Consider the following 17,599-nt stretch of genomic DNA (forward strand, 5'->3'; position numbering starts at 1 on the left):
AGAAATAAACTACAGTGGACCCCCAAGTTTCGTGATTAATCCGTTCCAGAGAGCCTGCCGAAAGCCGAAATTCACGAAACTCGAAACCATTTTCCCCATAAGAAATAATGGAAATAAAATTAATCCGTTCCTAACACCCAAAAATATTAAAATAAAATTTTTTTTCAAATTAAATAAATATTTATATACTGAAATCAATGAGAAATCAAGTACAAGCATATAAAAATAATAATAACATTACACTTACCTTTACTGAAGACTTCTGGGTGGATGGAAGATGGGAGGAGGGAATAGGAGGATGGTGTACACTTTAGGTAGCAAGTCCTTATCTGGGGTTACTTCCCTTCTTCTTTTAATGCCACTGGGAACAACTTGAGAGTCACTGGACCCCTGTCACACAAAATATCTGTCCAGAGAGGTCCTTTTCTGGCGTTTCTTTAAGATTTCCCTGAAGTGGGACACAACACTGTCTTTGTATATATTGCAGATATGGCTTGTTTCAGCTTGGTCAGGGTGATACTTTTCAACAAAACTTTGCAACTCATTCCACATTCCACACATGTCCTTAATCACTGAAGAAGGAACCTCCTTCACTCTCTTTTCCTCCTCTTCTGAAGCAAGTTCCTCGGCTGTGGTCTGATGCTGCAGTTCGTCAGTGGTTAGCTCTTCTCTGTGGTCCTCCACCAACTCTTCCACATCCCCGTCACTCACCTCCAACCCCATGGACTTGCCCAATGCCACAACAGGCAGAGGGTCAGCAGGGACAGGGTCTGCCTCAAACCCTACAAAATCCCTCTGGATCGTGTTCCTCACTTTATTTACCAAAGGGCTTGCACTAGCTTTCCTTGGGTCCATGAGTTATTTAGCAGTTGCAAGCACAAAAAACAATGTATTATTATGAAATGTATTGTATGAACCCACAGGGTGATGGTCACGTGTTGGTAAACAATGGCACACTGAGCATGAATGGCATGGGAGACTGGCTTGGTGTGCGTGGTGACGGGCAGACATGTACAGGACGGTCGCCGAAACACGAGTCTAATCACAAAACTTGAGGCCAAATTTTGCCCAAAAAAACTCGCCGAAGGTCGAATTTCACGAAAGTCGATGCTGCTGAAACTCGATGGTCCACAGCATATCCTATATTTGTTTTTTGTTTTTTTTTTGTTTTTTTCAACAAGTCAGCCATCTCCCACTACGGCAGGGTAACCCAAAACAATAAAGAAAATCCCCAAAAAGAAAATACTTTCATCATCATTCAACACTTTCACAACACTCACACATTATCACTGTTTTTGCAGAGGTGCTCAGAATACAACAGTTTAGAAGCATATACGTATAAAGATACACAACATATCCCTCCAAACTGCCAATATACCAAACCCCTCCTTTAACCCGTAAACGGTCCAAACGTATATATATGTTTTTTCAACATTTGAATGTAAAAAAAGTAATCTTCATTTTTTTACATTTGAAAATGTGTAAAAAAAACTTTGATCTACTTTTTTTTTTGTTATACATATTTGAAAATATGTAAAAAAAAAATGTAGATCTACTTTCGTAGCACTACACATGTGAACGTAGATCTGCTTGGACCGTTTATGGGTTAAAGTGTAGGCATTGTACTTCCCATTTCCAGGACTCAAGTCCGACTATATGAAAATAACTGGTTTCCCTGAATCCCTCCACTAAATATTACCCTGCTAACACTCCAACAGATCGTCAGGTCCCAAGTACCATTCGTCTCCATTCACTCCTATCTAACACGCTCACACACACTTGCTGGAAGTCCAAGCCCCTCGCCCACAAAACCTCCTTTACCCCCTCTCTCCAACCCTTTCGAGGACGACCCCTACCCCACCTTCCTTTCCCTATAGATTTATATATCCATGTCATTCTACTTTGATCCATTCTCTCTAAATGACCAAACCACCTCAACAACCCCTCTTCTGCCCTCTGACTAATACTTTTATTAACTCAACACCTTTTCCTAATTTCCATACTCCAAATTTTCTGCATAATTTTTACACCACACACTGCCCTTAGACAGGACATCTCTACTGCTTCCAACCGTCTCCTCGCTGCTGCATTTACCACCCAAGCTTCACATCCATATAAGAGTGTTGGTACTACTATACTTTCATACATTCCCTTCTTTGCCTCCATAGATAACGTTTTTTGACTCCACATATACCTCAACGCACCACTCACCTTTTTTCCCTCATCAATTCTATGATTAACCTCATCCTTCATAAATCCATCCGTTGACACGTCAACTCCCAAGTATCTGAAAACATTCACTTCTTCCATACTCCTCCTCCCCAATTTGATATCCAATTTTTCTTTATCTAAATTATTTGATACCCTCATCACCTTACTCTTTTCTATGTTCACTTTCAACTTTCTACCTTTACACACATCCCCAAACTCATCCACTAACCTTTGCAATTTTTCTGTAGAATCTCCCATAAGCACAGTATCATCAGCAAAAAGTAACTGTGTCAATTCCCATTTTGAATTTGATTCCCCATAATTTAATCCCACCCCTCTCCTGAACACACTAGCATTTACTTCTTTTACAACCCCATCTATAAATATATTAAACAACCATGGTGACATTACACATCCCTGTCTAAGACCTACTTTTACCGGGAAGTAGTCTCCCTCTCTTCTACACACCCTAACCTGAGCCTCACTATCCTCATAAAAACTCTTTACAGCATTTAGTAACTTACCACCTATTCCATATACTTGCAACATCTGCCACATTGCTCCTCTATCCACTCTATCATATGCCTTTTCTGAATCCATAAATGCAATAAAAACCTCCCTACCTTTATCTAAATACTGTTCACATATATGCTTCACTGTAAACACTTGATCTACACATCCCCTACCCACTCTGAAACCTCCTTGCTCATCTGCAATCCTACATTCTGTCTTACCTCTAATTCTTTCAATTATAACTCTACCATACACTTTTCCTGATATACTCAGTAAACTTATTCCTCTATAATTTTTACAATCTCTTTTGTCCCCTTTCCCTTTATATAAAGGGACTATACATGCTCTCTGCCAATCCCTAGGTACCTTCCCCTCTTTCATACATTTATTAAACAGAAGTACCAACCACTCCAACACTATATCATCCCCTGCTTTTAACATTTCTGTCATGATCCCATCAGTTCCAGCTGCTTTACCCCCTTTCATTCTACGTAATGCCTCACGTACCTCCCCCACACTTACATTCTGCTCTTCTTCACTCCTAAAAGATGGTATACCTCCCTGGCCAGTGCATGAAATTACTGCCTCCCTTTCTTTCTCAACATTTAAAAGTTCCTCAAAATATTCTCACCATCTACCTAATACCTCCCTCTCCCCATCTACTAACTCTCCTACTCTGTTTTTAACTGACAAATCCATACTTTCCCTAGGCTTTCTTAACTTGTTTAACTCACTCCAAAATTTTTTCTTATTTTCATTAAAATTTCTTGACAGTGCCTCTCCCACTCTATCATCTGCTCTCCTTTTGCACTCTCTCACAACTCTCTTCACCTTTCTTTTACTCTCCATATACTCTGCTCTTCTTATAACACTTCTGTTTTGTAAAAACCTCTCATAAGCTACCTTTTTTCTCTTTTATCACACCCTTTACTTCATCATTCCACCAAACACTCCTCTTTCCTCCTGCCCCCACCCTCCTATAACCACAAACTTCTGCCCCACATTCTAATACTACATTTTTAAAACTATTCCAACCCTCTTCAACCCCCCCCCCCACTACTCATCTTTGCACTAGCCCACCTTTCTGCCAATAGTCGCTTATATCTCACCCGAACTTCCTCCTCCCTTAGTTTATACACTTTCACCTCCCTCTTACTTGTTGTTGCCACCTTCCTCTTTTCCCATCTACCTCTTACTCTAACTGTAGCTACGACTAAATAATGATCCGATGTATCAGTTGCCCCTCTATAAACATGCACATCCTGGAGTCTACCCATCAACCTTTTATCCACCAATACATAATCTAACAAACTACTTTCATTATGTGCTACATCATACTACCTTGTATATTTATTTATCCTTTTTTTCATAAAATATGTATTGCTTATTACCAAATCTCTTTCTACACATAGCTCAATTAAAGGCTCCCCATTTACATTTACCCCTGGCACCCCAAATTTACCTACTACTCCCTCCATAACATTTTTACCCACTTCAGATTTGAAATCCCCAACCACCATTACTCTCACACTTGATTCAAAACTCCCCATGCATTCACTCAACATTTCCCAAAATCTCTCTCTCTCCTCTACAATTCTCTCTTCTCCAGGTGCATACACGCTTACTATAACCCACTTTTCACATCCAATCTTTATTTTACTCCACATAATCCTTGAATTAATACATTTATAGTCCCTGTTTTCCTGCCATAGCTTATCCTTCAACATTATTGCTACTCCTTCTTTAGCTCTAACTCTATTTGAAACCCCTGACCTAATCCCATTTATTCCTCTCCATTGAAACTCTCCCACCCCCTTCAGCTTTGTTTCACTTAAAGCCAGGACATCCAGCTTCTTCTCATTCATAACATCCACAATCATCTCTTTCTTATCATTTGCACAACATCCACGCACACTCAGACTTCCCACTTTGACAATTTTCTTATTTTTTTTAGTAATCTTTACAGGAAAAGGGGTTACTAGCCCATTGTTCCCGGCATTTTAGTTGATTTTTACAACACGCAGGGCTTACGGAGGAAAGATTCTTATTCCACTTCCCCATGGATATAAAAGGAAAAGTAATAAGACCAAGAACTATTAAGATAAAATCAAAGAAAACTCACACGAGTGTGTAAAAATAAATGTGTACATGTATGTGTAGTGTGACCTAAGTGCAAGTAGAAGTAGCAAGACATACCTGTAATCTTGCATATTTACGAGACAGACAAAAGACACCAACAATCCTACCATCATGTAAAACAATTACAGGCTTTCGTTTTACACTCGCTTGGCAGGATGGTAGTACCTCCCTGGGTGGTTGTTGTCTACCAACCTACTACCTACCTATCTTTAGTTTTATCTAGTAATAACATCACACTTACCTTTATTGAAGACATGGTGATGTATGGAAGACGGAAGGAGGGGAGAGGATGGAGGAGTTTACAATTGCTTGGAAGGAAAATCCCCTTCCATAAAGACTTCAGGTACCCAGTCCTTATCCTGGGTTACTTCCTTCCTTTGTTTTTTAATGCCACTAGGACCAGTTTGAGTCACTGGACCCGTCGCTTAAAAAAAGTGTCCCAGAGAGGTTTGTTTCTGGCGTGTGTCAGGAATTGTGTTGGGAGACAGGACAAGACAGTCCTTCAATATGACACTAATATCAGCTCTACGGCTTATTTCTTCTTCTTTCAACACATCGGCCGTATCCCACCGAGGCGGGGTGGCCCAAAAGGAAAAACAGAAGTTTCTCCTTTCACATTTAGTAATATATACAGGAGAAGGGGTTACTAGCCCCTTGCTCCCAGCATTTTAGTCGCCTCTTACAACACGCATGGCTTACGGAGGAAGAATTCTGTTCCACTTCCCCATGGAAATAAGAGGAAATAAACAAGAACAAGAACTAGAAAGAAAATAGCAGAAAACCCAGAGGGGTGTGTATATATATGCTTGTACATGTATGTGTATTGTAACCTAAGTGTAAGTAGAAGTAGCAAGACATACCTGAAATCTTGCATGTTTATGAGGCAGACAAAAGACACCAGCAACCCTACCATCATGTAAAACAATTACAGGCTTTCGTTTTACACTCACTTGGCAGGACGGTAGTACCTCCCTGGGCGGTTGCTGTCTACCAACCTACTACCTAGGATGGCTTATTTATCTAGCACAATTCATCTAATATGACATAATAAACAATATTAATAACACAGAAACATGATATATACTCAAGAATGAATATAATATGGCATTAAGAATGTCATGAGTGGTGGTGCGTTGTTTGTTGTTGAGTGTATAGAAGCCACTGAAAGATAAGCCTTACACAGTAGTGGTAAAGGTGGCAGCAAAGGCGGCGGTGTTAGTCAGTAGCCTATATACCTCCAACAACAAAGGAGGAGTCAGTTTTGTGCTGTCCATTTTTTTATCAATTAATCACTTAATTTACTTGCTACACTGTTAATATTACACTTCATCGCTGGCTGGTGCTATAGCCTTTACAGACTCCTGCTGCTTTAGTATCGTACATATTGCAGAATCACTGAAAAAGGCACATCTTCCCCTCTCTCTCAGCCCTTTACCAAAGGGCTGGCTGGCACTAGAAGCTTTCTTTGGGCCCATGGTAGCTTATTTAGCAGTTATTATTTTATTATCACACTGGCCGATTCCCACCAAGGCAGGGTGGCCCGAAAAAGAAAAACTTTCACCATCATTCACTCCATCACTGTTCTGCCAGAAGGGTGCTTTACACTACAGTTTTTAAACTGCAACATTAACACCCCTCCTTCAGAGTGCAGGCACTGTACTTCCCATCTCCAGGACTCAAGTCCGGCCTGCCGGTTTCCCTGAACCCCTTCATAAATGTTACTTTGCTCACACTCCAACAGCACGTCAAGTATTAAAAACCATTTGTCTCCATTCACTCCTATCAAACACACTCACGCATGCCTGCTTGAAGTCCAAGCCCCTCGCACACAAAACCTCCTTTACCCCCTCCCTCCAACCTTTCCTAGGCCGACCCCTACCCCGCCTTCTTTCCACTACAGACTGATACACTCTTGAAGTCACTCTGTTTCGCTCCATTCTCTCTACATGTCCGAACCACCTCAACAACCCTTCCTCAGCCCTCTGGACAACAGTTTTGGTAATCCCACACCTCCTCCTAACTTCCAAACTATGAATTCACTGCATTATATTCACACCACACATTGCCCTCAGACATGACATCTCCACTGCCTCCAGTCTTCTCCTCGCTGCAACATTCATCACCCATGCTTCACACCCATATAAGAGCATTGGTAAAACTATACTCTCATACATTCCCCTCTTTGCCTCCAAGACAAAGCTCTTTGTCTCCACCAACTCCTAAGTGCACCACTCACCCTATTCCCCTCATCAATTCTATGATTCACCTCATCTTTCATAGACCCATCCGCTGACACGTCCACTTCCAAATATCTGAATACATTCACCTCCTCCATACTCTCTCCCTCCAATCTGATATCCAATCTTTCATCACCTAATCTTTTTGTTATCCTCATAACCTTACTCTTTCCTGTATTCACTTTTAATTTTCTTCTTTTGCACACCCTACCAAATTCATCCACCAATCTCTGCAACTTCTCTTCAGAATCTCCCAAGAGCACAGTGTCATCAGCAAAGAGCAACTGTGACAACTCCCACTTTATGTGTGATTCTTTATCTTTTAACTCCACGCCTTTTGCCAAGACCCTCGCATTTACTTCTCTTACAACCCCATCTATAAATATATTAAACAACCATGGTGACATCACACATCCTTGTCTAAGGCCTACTTTTACTGGGAAATAATTTCCCTCTTTCCTACATACTCTAACTTGAGCCTCACTATCCTCGTAAAAACTCTTCACTGCTTTATGTAACCTACCTCCTACACCATACACCTGTCATACGCCTTTTCCAAATCCATAAATGCCACAAAGACCTCTTTAGCCTTATCTAAATACTGTTCACTTCTATATTTCACTGTAAACTCCTGGTCCACACACCCCCTACCTTTCCTAAAGCCTCCTTGTTCAACTGCTATCCTATTCTCCGTCTTACTCTTAATTCTTTCAATAATAACTCTACCATACACTTTACCAGGTATACTCAGACTTTTTTTTTTTTTTTTTTTTTTTAAAAAAGTTGGTCGTCTCCCACCAAGGCAGGGTGACTTATCCCCCTAAAATTTTTGCACTCTCTTTTGTCCCCTTTGCCTTTATACAAAGGAACTATGCATGCTCTCTGCCAATCCCTAGGTACCTTACCCTCTTCCATACATTTATTAAATAATTGCACCAACCACTCCAAAACTATATCCCCACCTGCTTTTAACATTTCTATCTTTATCCCATCAATCCTGGCTGCCTTACCCCCTTTCATTTTACCTACTGCCTCACAAACTTCCCCCACACTCACAACTGGCTCTTCCTCACTCCTACAAGATGTTATTCCTCCTTGCCCTATACACGAAATCACAGCTTCCCTATCTTCATCAACATTTAACAATTCCTCAAAATATTCCCTCCATCTTCCCAATACCTCTAACTCTCCATTTAATAACTCTCCTCTTCTATTTTTAACTGACAAATCCATTTGTTCTCTAGGCTTCCTTAACTTGTTAATCTCACTCCAAAACTTTTTCTTATTTTCAACAAAATTTGTTGATAACATCTCACCCACTCTCTCATTTGCTCTCTTTTTACATTGCTTCACCACTCTCTTAACCTCTCTCTTTTTCTCCATATACTCTTCCCTCCTTGCATCACTTCTACTTTGTAAAAACTTCTCATATGCTAACTTTTTCTCCCTTACTGCTCTCTTTACATCACCATTCCACCAATCGCTCCTCTTTCCTCCCGCACCCACTTTCCTGTAACCACAGGAACTAAAAAAAAATGGAAATACAAAATGTATCATATGAACGCGTGGGATCGTCCTCACTGGCTGGTAAACAATGGCACACTGGGCCGCTCAGGCCCCGACACGAATTACTTATACGTACCGAGTTCAGTGACATTCACAGAGCCAATATTTTAATGAAAAAACGTTACTTATTCCAAATATTACTTATTCCAATGACGTCTTAATCCAGGGTTCCACTGTAATCTGTTTCAGACATGTAGAAGTATTAACAAAAAAAAATTTTTTTAGCTTATAGATTTACATGCAGAAATGAATGACAAATAAATATAAAGCACTAATAAAATGTATAAATGAACATTTAACATCACACTTACCATTATTATAAACTCTTGTTGGTGTATGGCTGACTGGGAAGAGGGGAGATCGAGGCGAGTTTATTGTTGGAGACAGGATAATATGCTTCAATACAACACTAACATCAACTCCGTGGCTTATTTATCACAATTCATCTAATATGATATAATAAACAATATTAATAACATAGAAACATGACACATACTCTAGAATGAATAAAATACGTCATTATGTATGTCACAAAAGGCGATGCATCATTGTTGTTGGGTGTATAAGGGCCACTGAGAGAATAAGCCATACATAGTGGTGGTGAAGGCTGCAGCAGAGGCAGCAGTGTTGTCAGTAGCCCTATGTAACTCCAACAATAATGGAGGAGTTAGGTTCATGCTGCCCTTTTTCTATCAATTAATCTCTTAACTTACTTGCTATACTGTTAATGCTACACTTTATCACTTTATCAATTCATGCTGCTTTAGTATTGTACATATTGTAGAATCGCTGAATCACTGAAGAAGGCACATTGTCCCCTCTCTCTTCCTACTCCACTTTGGTAACTTTGTTCCATATTTCTTTCTTTCTTTAATTCTATCATGTTCCTCACTTTCTTTACCAAAAGACTGGCACTAGGAGCTTTCTTTGGGCCCTTGGTGGTTTACTTAGCAGTAACACACAATAAACAAGTGCTAAAAACAATGGCTTATTACTAAATGTTTTGTATGACCTCACAGGATATGTTCACTCACCAAGAAACAACACGACACTGCCTGAGAATACGTGTGGGAGGTGGTTTTGTCTGCGAGCTGGGCACTGGACAGGTTCTGTACCATCGATAAAAACGGAGGAAATCGACGAAAACAGAACCAATATTTTGACGAAAAAAGTCGGCGAAAAAGGAAATCGGCAATAACGGAGATCGACGAAAAGGGAGGGTCTACTGTACTCAAAAAGAAGCGCTTTCTTTCTATTATACGTTTTTAATTCACCATTTGGCATCATTACAAAATGGGTGGAGTTATAGAAGAGGGAGAAGCAAGCAGTAATTGATGGTTCACCATGAAGCATGGAAGTGTGCCTCAAAGCACTATAAAATATTGTATAATTATACTATTACTATCAATAAAAGCTTTCTACCTATCATATTTATTCCAGAATAATATTAGGTATTACATAAATAACGTAAATGAATAATAAAGATACCCAAATTAATAAAAACTGACATTATATGAAAAGGTATTGAAGGGTGGGCAGCGGGGAGGGATAAAACAAAAAAAAAGTAACCACGACCATTATAGAAAAATGTTATGTGCCTGAAAGGTAACTATAGATCACTCTTATCCTATGCAAAGAGTGAAAAAAACACGATTTTCAAAAAAAAAAAAAAAAAGGTAATCGGCTATGCGTGCGTTTCCTGGAATGTCTCAGAAGTAAGTTATTGACCTATTTCATGCTGTATTACTGTTAATAATGAATAGATTGAAAGGATTTTCACAGCAAACACAAAACTGAATGCTTTAATTTCAGGTAGTGATATTCTTGAAGTACAGGTCAGCCATCACAAATCCAGCATCACTGGGACCTGCAGGGTGCCAGATTAGTGACTTTGCCAGATTACCCAATTTACACCCTATTTTTGGCCCATTCCATTGTTCCAGTCTATCAAACTCATAGCTATTTTGCTAGTATTCCTTCTGTAGTGCTGTTTAAATTCAGCAAGGTTTACACGAGCATTGCACTGAACCTTCACCTCAGTGCAACTCTTGCAGGAACAGATCTTGCAAGGGTTCTTGCAACTGTATTTGTGTATACCTGAATCAACTTACTTATTTACTTCCTTCTATTCTGTTGACTGAGTACAAGAAACCGCCCAATCACCTGTTTCAACTACCCAATAAAGAGGTCAGAAATTGGCAATTTGGCCAATTTCACACAAATTTCTAATGATGCCAATTTCACACAAATTTCTAATGATACCAATTTCAAAATAGGGTCCAGAATAAATAATGCAGACATTCCTGGCACTAAAATAATATTTTCTCTGATCATTAGTCATGTCTCCAGGCCCCTCTTATATTACTCTTGCTTTCTATTTTCAATTTTTATTCATACAAAAAAAAAATAGAAGATTTACAGTTATGTAGACCACTGCATTATTGTAATAATTGTATAAATACTGTCAAGCTATTCGTGACTGCATATCAGACTGGCCAGTCAGACATGTACTGGAAAGTGACATCATTCATTTACTCTTGAACATCGGTAAAGAATCTAACATTTTTGGTACTTTGAGCTCAATTTCAAGGTACTTTTTGTCGTGAAACCAATCAAAATCATATCTATTTCTGTAATATATCTTCCATTCTATCAAATGAGACCAAAAAAAAAACAGAATACGACCATAAAAACCATACAAAAATATACCGCTAAGGGGTAGCTAATGACTGACAAGTGAACTCTATTATATATTGTCCGATTTCTTTCATTTTTGGTGTACATTAAGAAGCATCTTCCCATCATACATTGCCCAAATTTCAATAAGATAGCCCAACAAACAACTGAGAAAAAAATATTTACCAAAAATCATATATGACAAGCCCAAGCCAGGTACTGGAAATAAATCACTGACTTTTTTTGGGTTATACTACATTCTCTACATACATGCTGCTATGTATGATAATCTATGTAGTGAAAGCTTTTTTGTTTCAGTTTTACGGTACATTACGAGTGTATATCACAGTTAGCCCTATGCTATACTCAGTTTTCTCTAATATAAGCCCAAGACAGGGATAGGAGGATGGTACTTGTATCCCATATCCTCTTCATACCTCCATCGATCCGCTCGGCATTATGCCAAAAATTCATTCTGGAGCATTTACCATGTTTTTATGCTATTTATATTGTTTATTATGTCATATTTGATCAATTGTAAGATAAATAAGCCACAGTTTTGATATTAGTGTAATAATAAAGCATATTCCCCTACATCACGAGACTGAGCTCATGGCAACCGACAGTGGCTTCAAAGCCACTTTATCTTTTATGGACAATGTACTTCTCCTTGTGCTTTACACAAAGAGAAGTATTTCTTTTATTCATTGGAACCATGGCTAGGGCTACAAGTAAGCAGGTTATAACATCAAATGGAGAAAAAGAAACTGGTATGACTTATGCAGCAAGTAGTGCCACCAAACAGTAGCAGTAAGTTGGTGTGGTGACCCTGGAAATACCACACCCTGGAAATTTGAAATTATGCTAGCTGAAATCAGTGCCGAATAACTGATGGAACTGGATGACTGATTGCTGGATTAGTGATGGCCGACCCATATCAGTAAGGGGTGGTTCCTCAATTAGTGAGGAATTCATTTACCGACATGGTCTTAGGAACATAACTCTGTTAGTAAATGAAGACAGCCTGTAGTTCTTAATCAAGTAGGTAACCACACCTGAACTTAACTGAATGGAAAATATCTATAAGATATAAAACCAATTTGACTTTAAATAAACAGAACATAACATTATACTATTTAGTAGATGTGGATGGAATTAATAAATATGATAATAATAACAAAGCCTAGGGAACGAATGGATATGTCAGTTAAAAACAGAGTAGGGAAGTTAGTAGATGGGGAGATGGAGGTATTGGGTATATGGCGAGAATATGTCGAAGAAGAAAGGGAGGCGGTAATTTCATGCACTGGCCAGGGAGGTATACCATCTTGTAGGAGTGAAGAAGAGCAGGATGTGAGTGTGGGGGAGGTGTGTGAGGTATTACATAGAATGAAAGGGGGTAAAGCAGCTGGAACTGATGGGAACATGACAGAAATGCTAAAAGCAGGGAAGGATATACTGTTGGAGTGGTTGCTATTTTTGTTTATTAAATGTATGAAAGAGGGGAAGGTACCTCGGGATTGGCAGAGAGCATGTATAGTTCCTTTATATAAAGGGAAGGGGGACAAAAGATTGTAAAAAAAATTTTTTTTTTTTAACAAGTTGGCCGTCTCCCACCAAGGCAGGGTGACCCAAAAGAAGAAAGAAAATCCCCAAAAAGAAAATACTATCATCATCATTCAACACTTTCACAACACTCACACATTATCACTGTTTTTGCAGAGGTGCTCAGAATACAACAGTTTAGAAGCATATACATATAAAGATACACAACATATCCCTCCAAACTGCCAATATCCCAAACCCCTCCTTTAAAGTGCAGGCATTGTACTTCCCATTTCCAGGACTCAAGTCCGACTATATGAAAATAACCGGTTTCACTGAATCCCTTCACTAAATATTACCCTGCTAACACTCCAACAGATCGTCAGGTCCCAAGTACCATTCGTCTCCATTCACTCCTATCTAACACGCTCATGCACGCTTGCTGGAAGTCCAAGCCCCTTGCCCACAAAACCTCCTTTACTCCCTCTCTCCAACCCTTTCGAGGACGACCCCTACCCCGCCTTCCTTCCCCTATAGATTTATATGCTTTCCATGTCATTCTACTTTGATCCATTCTCTCTAAATGACCAAACCACCTCAACAACCCCTCTTCTGCCCTCTGACTAATACTTTTATTAACTCCACACCTTTTCCTAATTTCCACACTCCGAATTTTCTGCATAATATTTACACCACACATTGCCCTTAGACAGGACATCTCCACTGCCTCCAACCGTCTCCTCGCTGCTGCATTTACCACCCAAGCTTCACACCCATATAAGAGCATTGGTACTACTATACTTTCATACATTCCCTTCTTTGCCTCCACAGATAACGTTTTTTTACTCCACATATACCTCAACGCACAACTCACCTTTTTTCCCTCATCAATTCTATGATTATAGAGGAATAAATTTACTGAGTACGTACTTTTGTTTTTCCTTTTGGGCCACCCTGCCTCAGTGGGATACGGCCGGTGTGTTGAAAGAAAGAAGTTTACTGAGTATACCAGGAAAAGTGTACGATAGGGTTATTATTGGAATAATCAGAGGTAAGACAGATTGTAGGATTGCGGATGAGCAAGAAGGTTTTAGAGTGGGTAGGGGATGTGTAGATCAAGTGTTTACATTGAAGCATATATGCGAACAGTATTTAGATAGAGGCAGGGAAGTTATTATTGCATTTATGGATTTAGAAAAGACATATGATAGAGTGGATAGAGAAGCAATGTGGCAGATGTTGCAAGTATATGGAATAGGTGGTAAGTCACTAAATGCTGTAAAGAGTTTTTATGAGGATAATGAGGCTCAGGTTAGGGTGTGAAGAAGAGAGGGAGACTACTTCTCGGTAAAAGTAGGTCTTAGACAGGGATGTGTAATGTCACCATGGTTGTTTAATATATTTATAGATGGGGTTGTAAAAGAAGTAAATGCTAGGGAGTTCGTGAGAGGGGTGGGATTAAATTATGGGGAATCAAATACAAAATGGGAATTAACACAGTTACTTTTTGCTGATGATACTGTGCTTATGGGAGATTCTAAAGAAAAACTGCAAAGGTTAGTGGATGAGTTTGGGAGTGTGTGTAAAGGTAGAAAGTTGAAAGTGAACATAGAAAAGAGTAAGGTGTTGAGGGTATCAAATGATTTATCTAAAGAAAAATTGGATATCAAATTGAGGAGAAGGAGTATGGAAGAAGTGAATGTTTTCAGATATTTGGGAGTTGACGTATCAGCGGATGGATTTATGAAGGATGAGGCTAATCACAGAATTGACGAAGGAAAAAAGGCGAGTGGTGCGTTGAGGTACATGTGGAGACAAAAACGTTATCTATGGAGGCAAAGAAAGTAATGTATGAAAGTATAGTAGTACCAACACTTATATGGGTGTGAAGCTTGGGTTGCAAATGCTGCAGCGAGGAGGCGGTTGGAGGCAGTGCTGATGTCCTGTCTAAGGGCAATGTGTGGTGGGAGTATTATGCAGAAAATTCGGAGTGTGGAAATTAGGAGAAAGTGTGGAGTTAATAAAAGTATTAGTCAAGAGTGCTGAAGAGGGGTTGTTGAGGTGGTTTAGTCATTTAGAGAGAATGGATCAAAGTAGAATGACACTGAGAGCGTACAAATCTGTAGGGAAACGAAGGCGGGGTAGGGGTCGTCCTTGAAAACGTTGGAGGGAGGGGGTAAAGGAGGTTTTGTGGGCAAGAGGCTTGAACTTCCAGCAAGCATGCACGAGCATGTTAGATAAGAGTGAATGGAGACGAATGGTATTTGGGACCTGACGAGCTGTTGGAGTGTGAGCAGGGTAATATTTAGTGAAGGGATTCAGTTAATAAAAGTATTAGTCAGAGGGCTGAAGAGGGTTTGTTGAGGTGGTTTGGTCATTTAGAGAGAATGGATCAAAGTAGAATGACATGGAGAACGTATAAATCTGTAGGGGAAGGAAGGGGGGGCAGGGGGTTGTCCTCGAAAAGGTTGGAGGGAGGGGGTAAAGGAGGTGTTGTGGGCGAGAGGTTTGGACTTCCAGCAAGCATGCATGAGTGTTAGATAGGAGTGAATGGAGACAAATGGTATTTGGGACCTGACAATCTGTTGGAGTGTGAGCAGGGTAATATTTAGTGAAGGGATTCAGGGAAACTGGTTATTTTATATAACTGGACTTGAGTCCTGGAAATGGGAAGTACAATGCCTGCACTCTAAAGGAGGGGTTTGGGATATTGGCAGTTTGGAGAGATATATTGTGTACAGTGGACCCCCGCATAGCGAACTTAATCCGTGCAAGAGGGCTGGTCGTTATGCGAAATGTTCGCTATGCGAATTAATTTTCCCCATAAGAAATAATGGAAATAAAATTAATCCGTGCAAGACACCCAAAAGTATGAAAAAAAATTTTTTTACCACAAAAAAATGTTAATTTTAGTACACACAAACTGAAAAAGGCATGCACAATTACATGACACTTACTTTTATTGAAGATCTGGTGATGATTGATGGGATGGGAGGAGGGGAGAGCATTATCTTCTTACTGTTTAGAAGGGGAATCCCCTTCCATTAGGACTTGAGGTAGCAAGTCCTTTTCTGGGGTTACTTCCCTTCTTCTTTTAATGCCACTAGGACCAGCTTGAGAGTCACTGGACCTCTGTCTCACAACAAATCTGTCCATAGAGCTCTGTACCTCCCGTTCCTTCAAGACTTTCCTAAAATGGGCCATAACATTGTCATTGAAATAGTCACCAGCACGGCTTGCAACAGCTGTGTCAGGGTGATTTTCATCCATAAAGGTTTGCAGTTCAACCCACTGTGCACACATTTCCTTAATTTTTGAAGTAGGCACAATGGATTCCACAACTGGCATAGGCTTCTCAGGGTTAGCCCCAAACCCTTCAAAATCTTTCTTAATTTCCATACTAATTCTCACCCTTTTTACCACAGGGTTGGCACTAGAAGCTTTCTTGGGGCCCATGGTCACTTATTTTCCAGAAACAGCACCGAAAACACTGTAATAATACGAAATATTCCGAGTGTATGCTTGAATGTTACCGCGGAGGCTAGCTGGTAAACAATGGGACGGGCGGCACGTGAGGCTGGCTGAGGGCCCACATTGGACGCGTCTCGGACGAAGTTCGCTGAGCGGGTTTTTGTCTACTATGCGGGGCAAAATTTCAGCGAACAAAGCGTTCGCTATGCGGATTGTTCGCTATGCAAGGCGTTCGCTATGCGGGGGTCCACTGTATTTTTATTCATATATACTTCTAAACTGTTGTATTCTGGGCACCCCTGCAAAAGCAGTGATTATGTGTCAGTGAGGTGAAAGTGTTAAATGATGATGAAAGTATTTTCTTTTTGTAGATTTTCTTTCTCTTTGGGTCACCCTGCCTCGGTGGGAGATGGCCGACTTGTTGAGAGAGAAAGAAGAAGAAAAAAAAAAAAATCAGGGAAACCGGTTATTTTTATATAGCTGGACTTGAGTCCTGGAAATGGGAAGTACAATGCCTGCACTCTAAAGGAGGGGTTCAGGATATTGGCAGTTTGGAGGGATATGTTGTGTATCTTTATACGTATATGCTTCTAAACTGTTGTGTTCTGAGCACCTCTGCAAAAACAGTGATTATGTGTGAGTGAGGTGAAAGTGTTGAATGATGATGAAAGTACTATTTTCTTTTTGGGGATTTTCTTTCTTTTTGGGTCCCCTTGCCTCGGTGGGAGACAGCCGACTTGTTGAAAAAAAAAAAATAATAATGTATTTTCTTCTTTGGTCACCCTGCCTTGGTGAGAGATAGCTGTTGAGTTAAAAAATATAATAAAAAATACTAATAATATTTTATTTTCCAATAAGAAAACAAGGTCTTTCACTAACCTTTTTGGATTGCATATCAAAGCCACACATACTATCCATGAGAGTCTGCAAAAATAAAAATCAATAATTCATACAGAAATAAAGCAAATTTAAAAAATCTAAATACAGTGCTGTACTGTATACATATTACTACAATGTTAGGCATTTAAGTATACTGATATGTTATTAACTGACAAATTAGAAATTATTTCATTTATTTTACAGCAGAGATTAAAAAATTAATAATGTACACAATACAGTACATTGCAACAATTATATCAGTATATTATATAAGAAGCCTTGGTAGCAGTTTGGCAGACAGCAACCACCCAGGGAGGTATGTACTACCGTACTGCCAAGTGAATGTAAAACGGAAGCTTGTA

At 39.6% G+C, this 17,599-nt stretch overlaps 1 protein-coding gene across 3 annotated transcripts in view; it reads right to left on the reverse strand.

The window, feature by feature from the left end:
• LOC128698166 (tetraspanin-33) overlaps positions 1-17,599 on the reverse strand; it is a gene marked incomplete at its 5' end in the record, with an annotated part of 146,776 nt that overhangs the window by 91,100 nt on the left and 38,077 nt on the right. For all 3 annotated transcript variants that reach the window (XM_070098670.1, XM_070098669.1, XM_070098671.1), the window contains 1 exon segment: positions 17,238-17,282. In XM_070098670.1, coding sequence (XP_069954771.1) covers positions 17,238-17,282 — 45 coding nt within the window.

Source organism: Cherax quadricarinatus, chromosome 63 (genome assembly GCF_038502225.1).
Source record: "Cherax quadricarinatus isolate ZL_2023a chromosome 63, ASM3850222v1, whole genome shotgun sequence".
In the NCBI taxonomy this organism is placed as follows: domain Eukaryota; kingdom Metazoa; phylum Arthropoda; class Malacostraca; order Decapoda; family Parastacidae; genus Cherax; species Cherax quadricarinatus.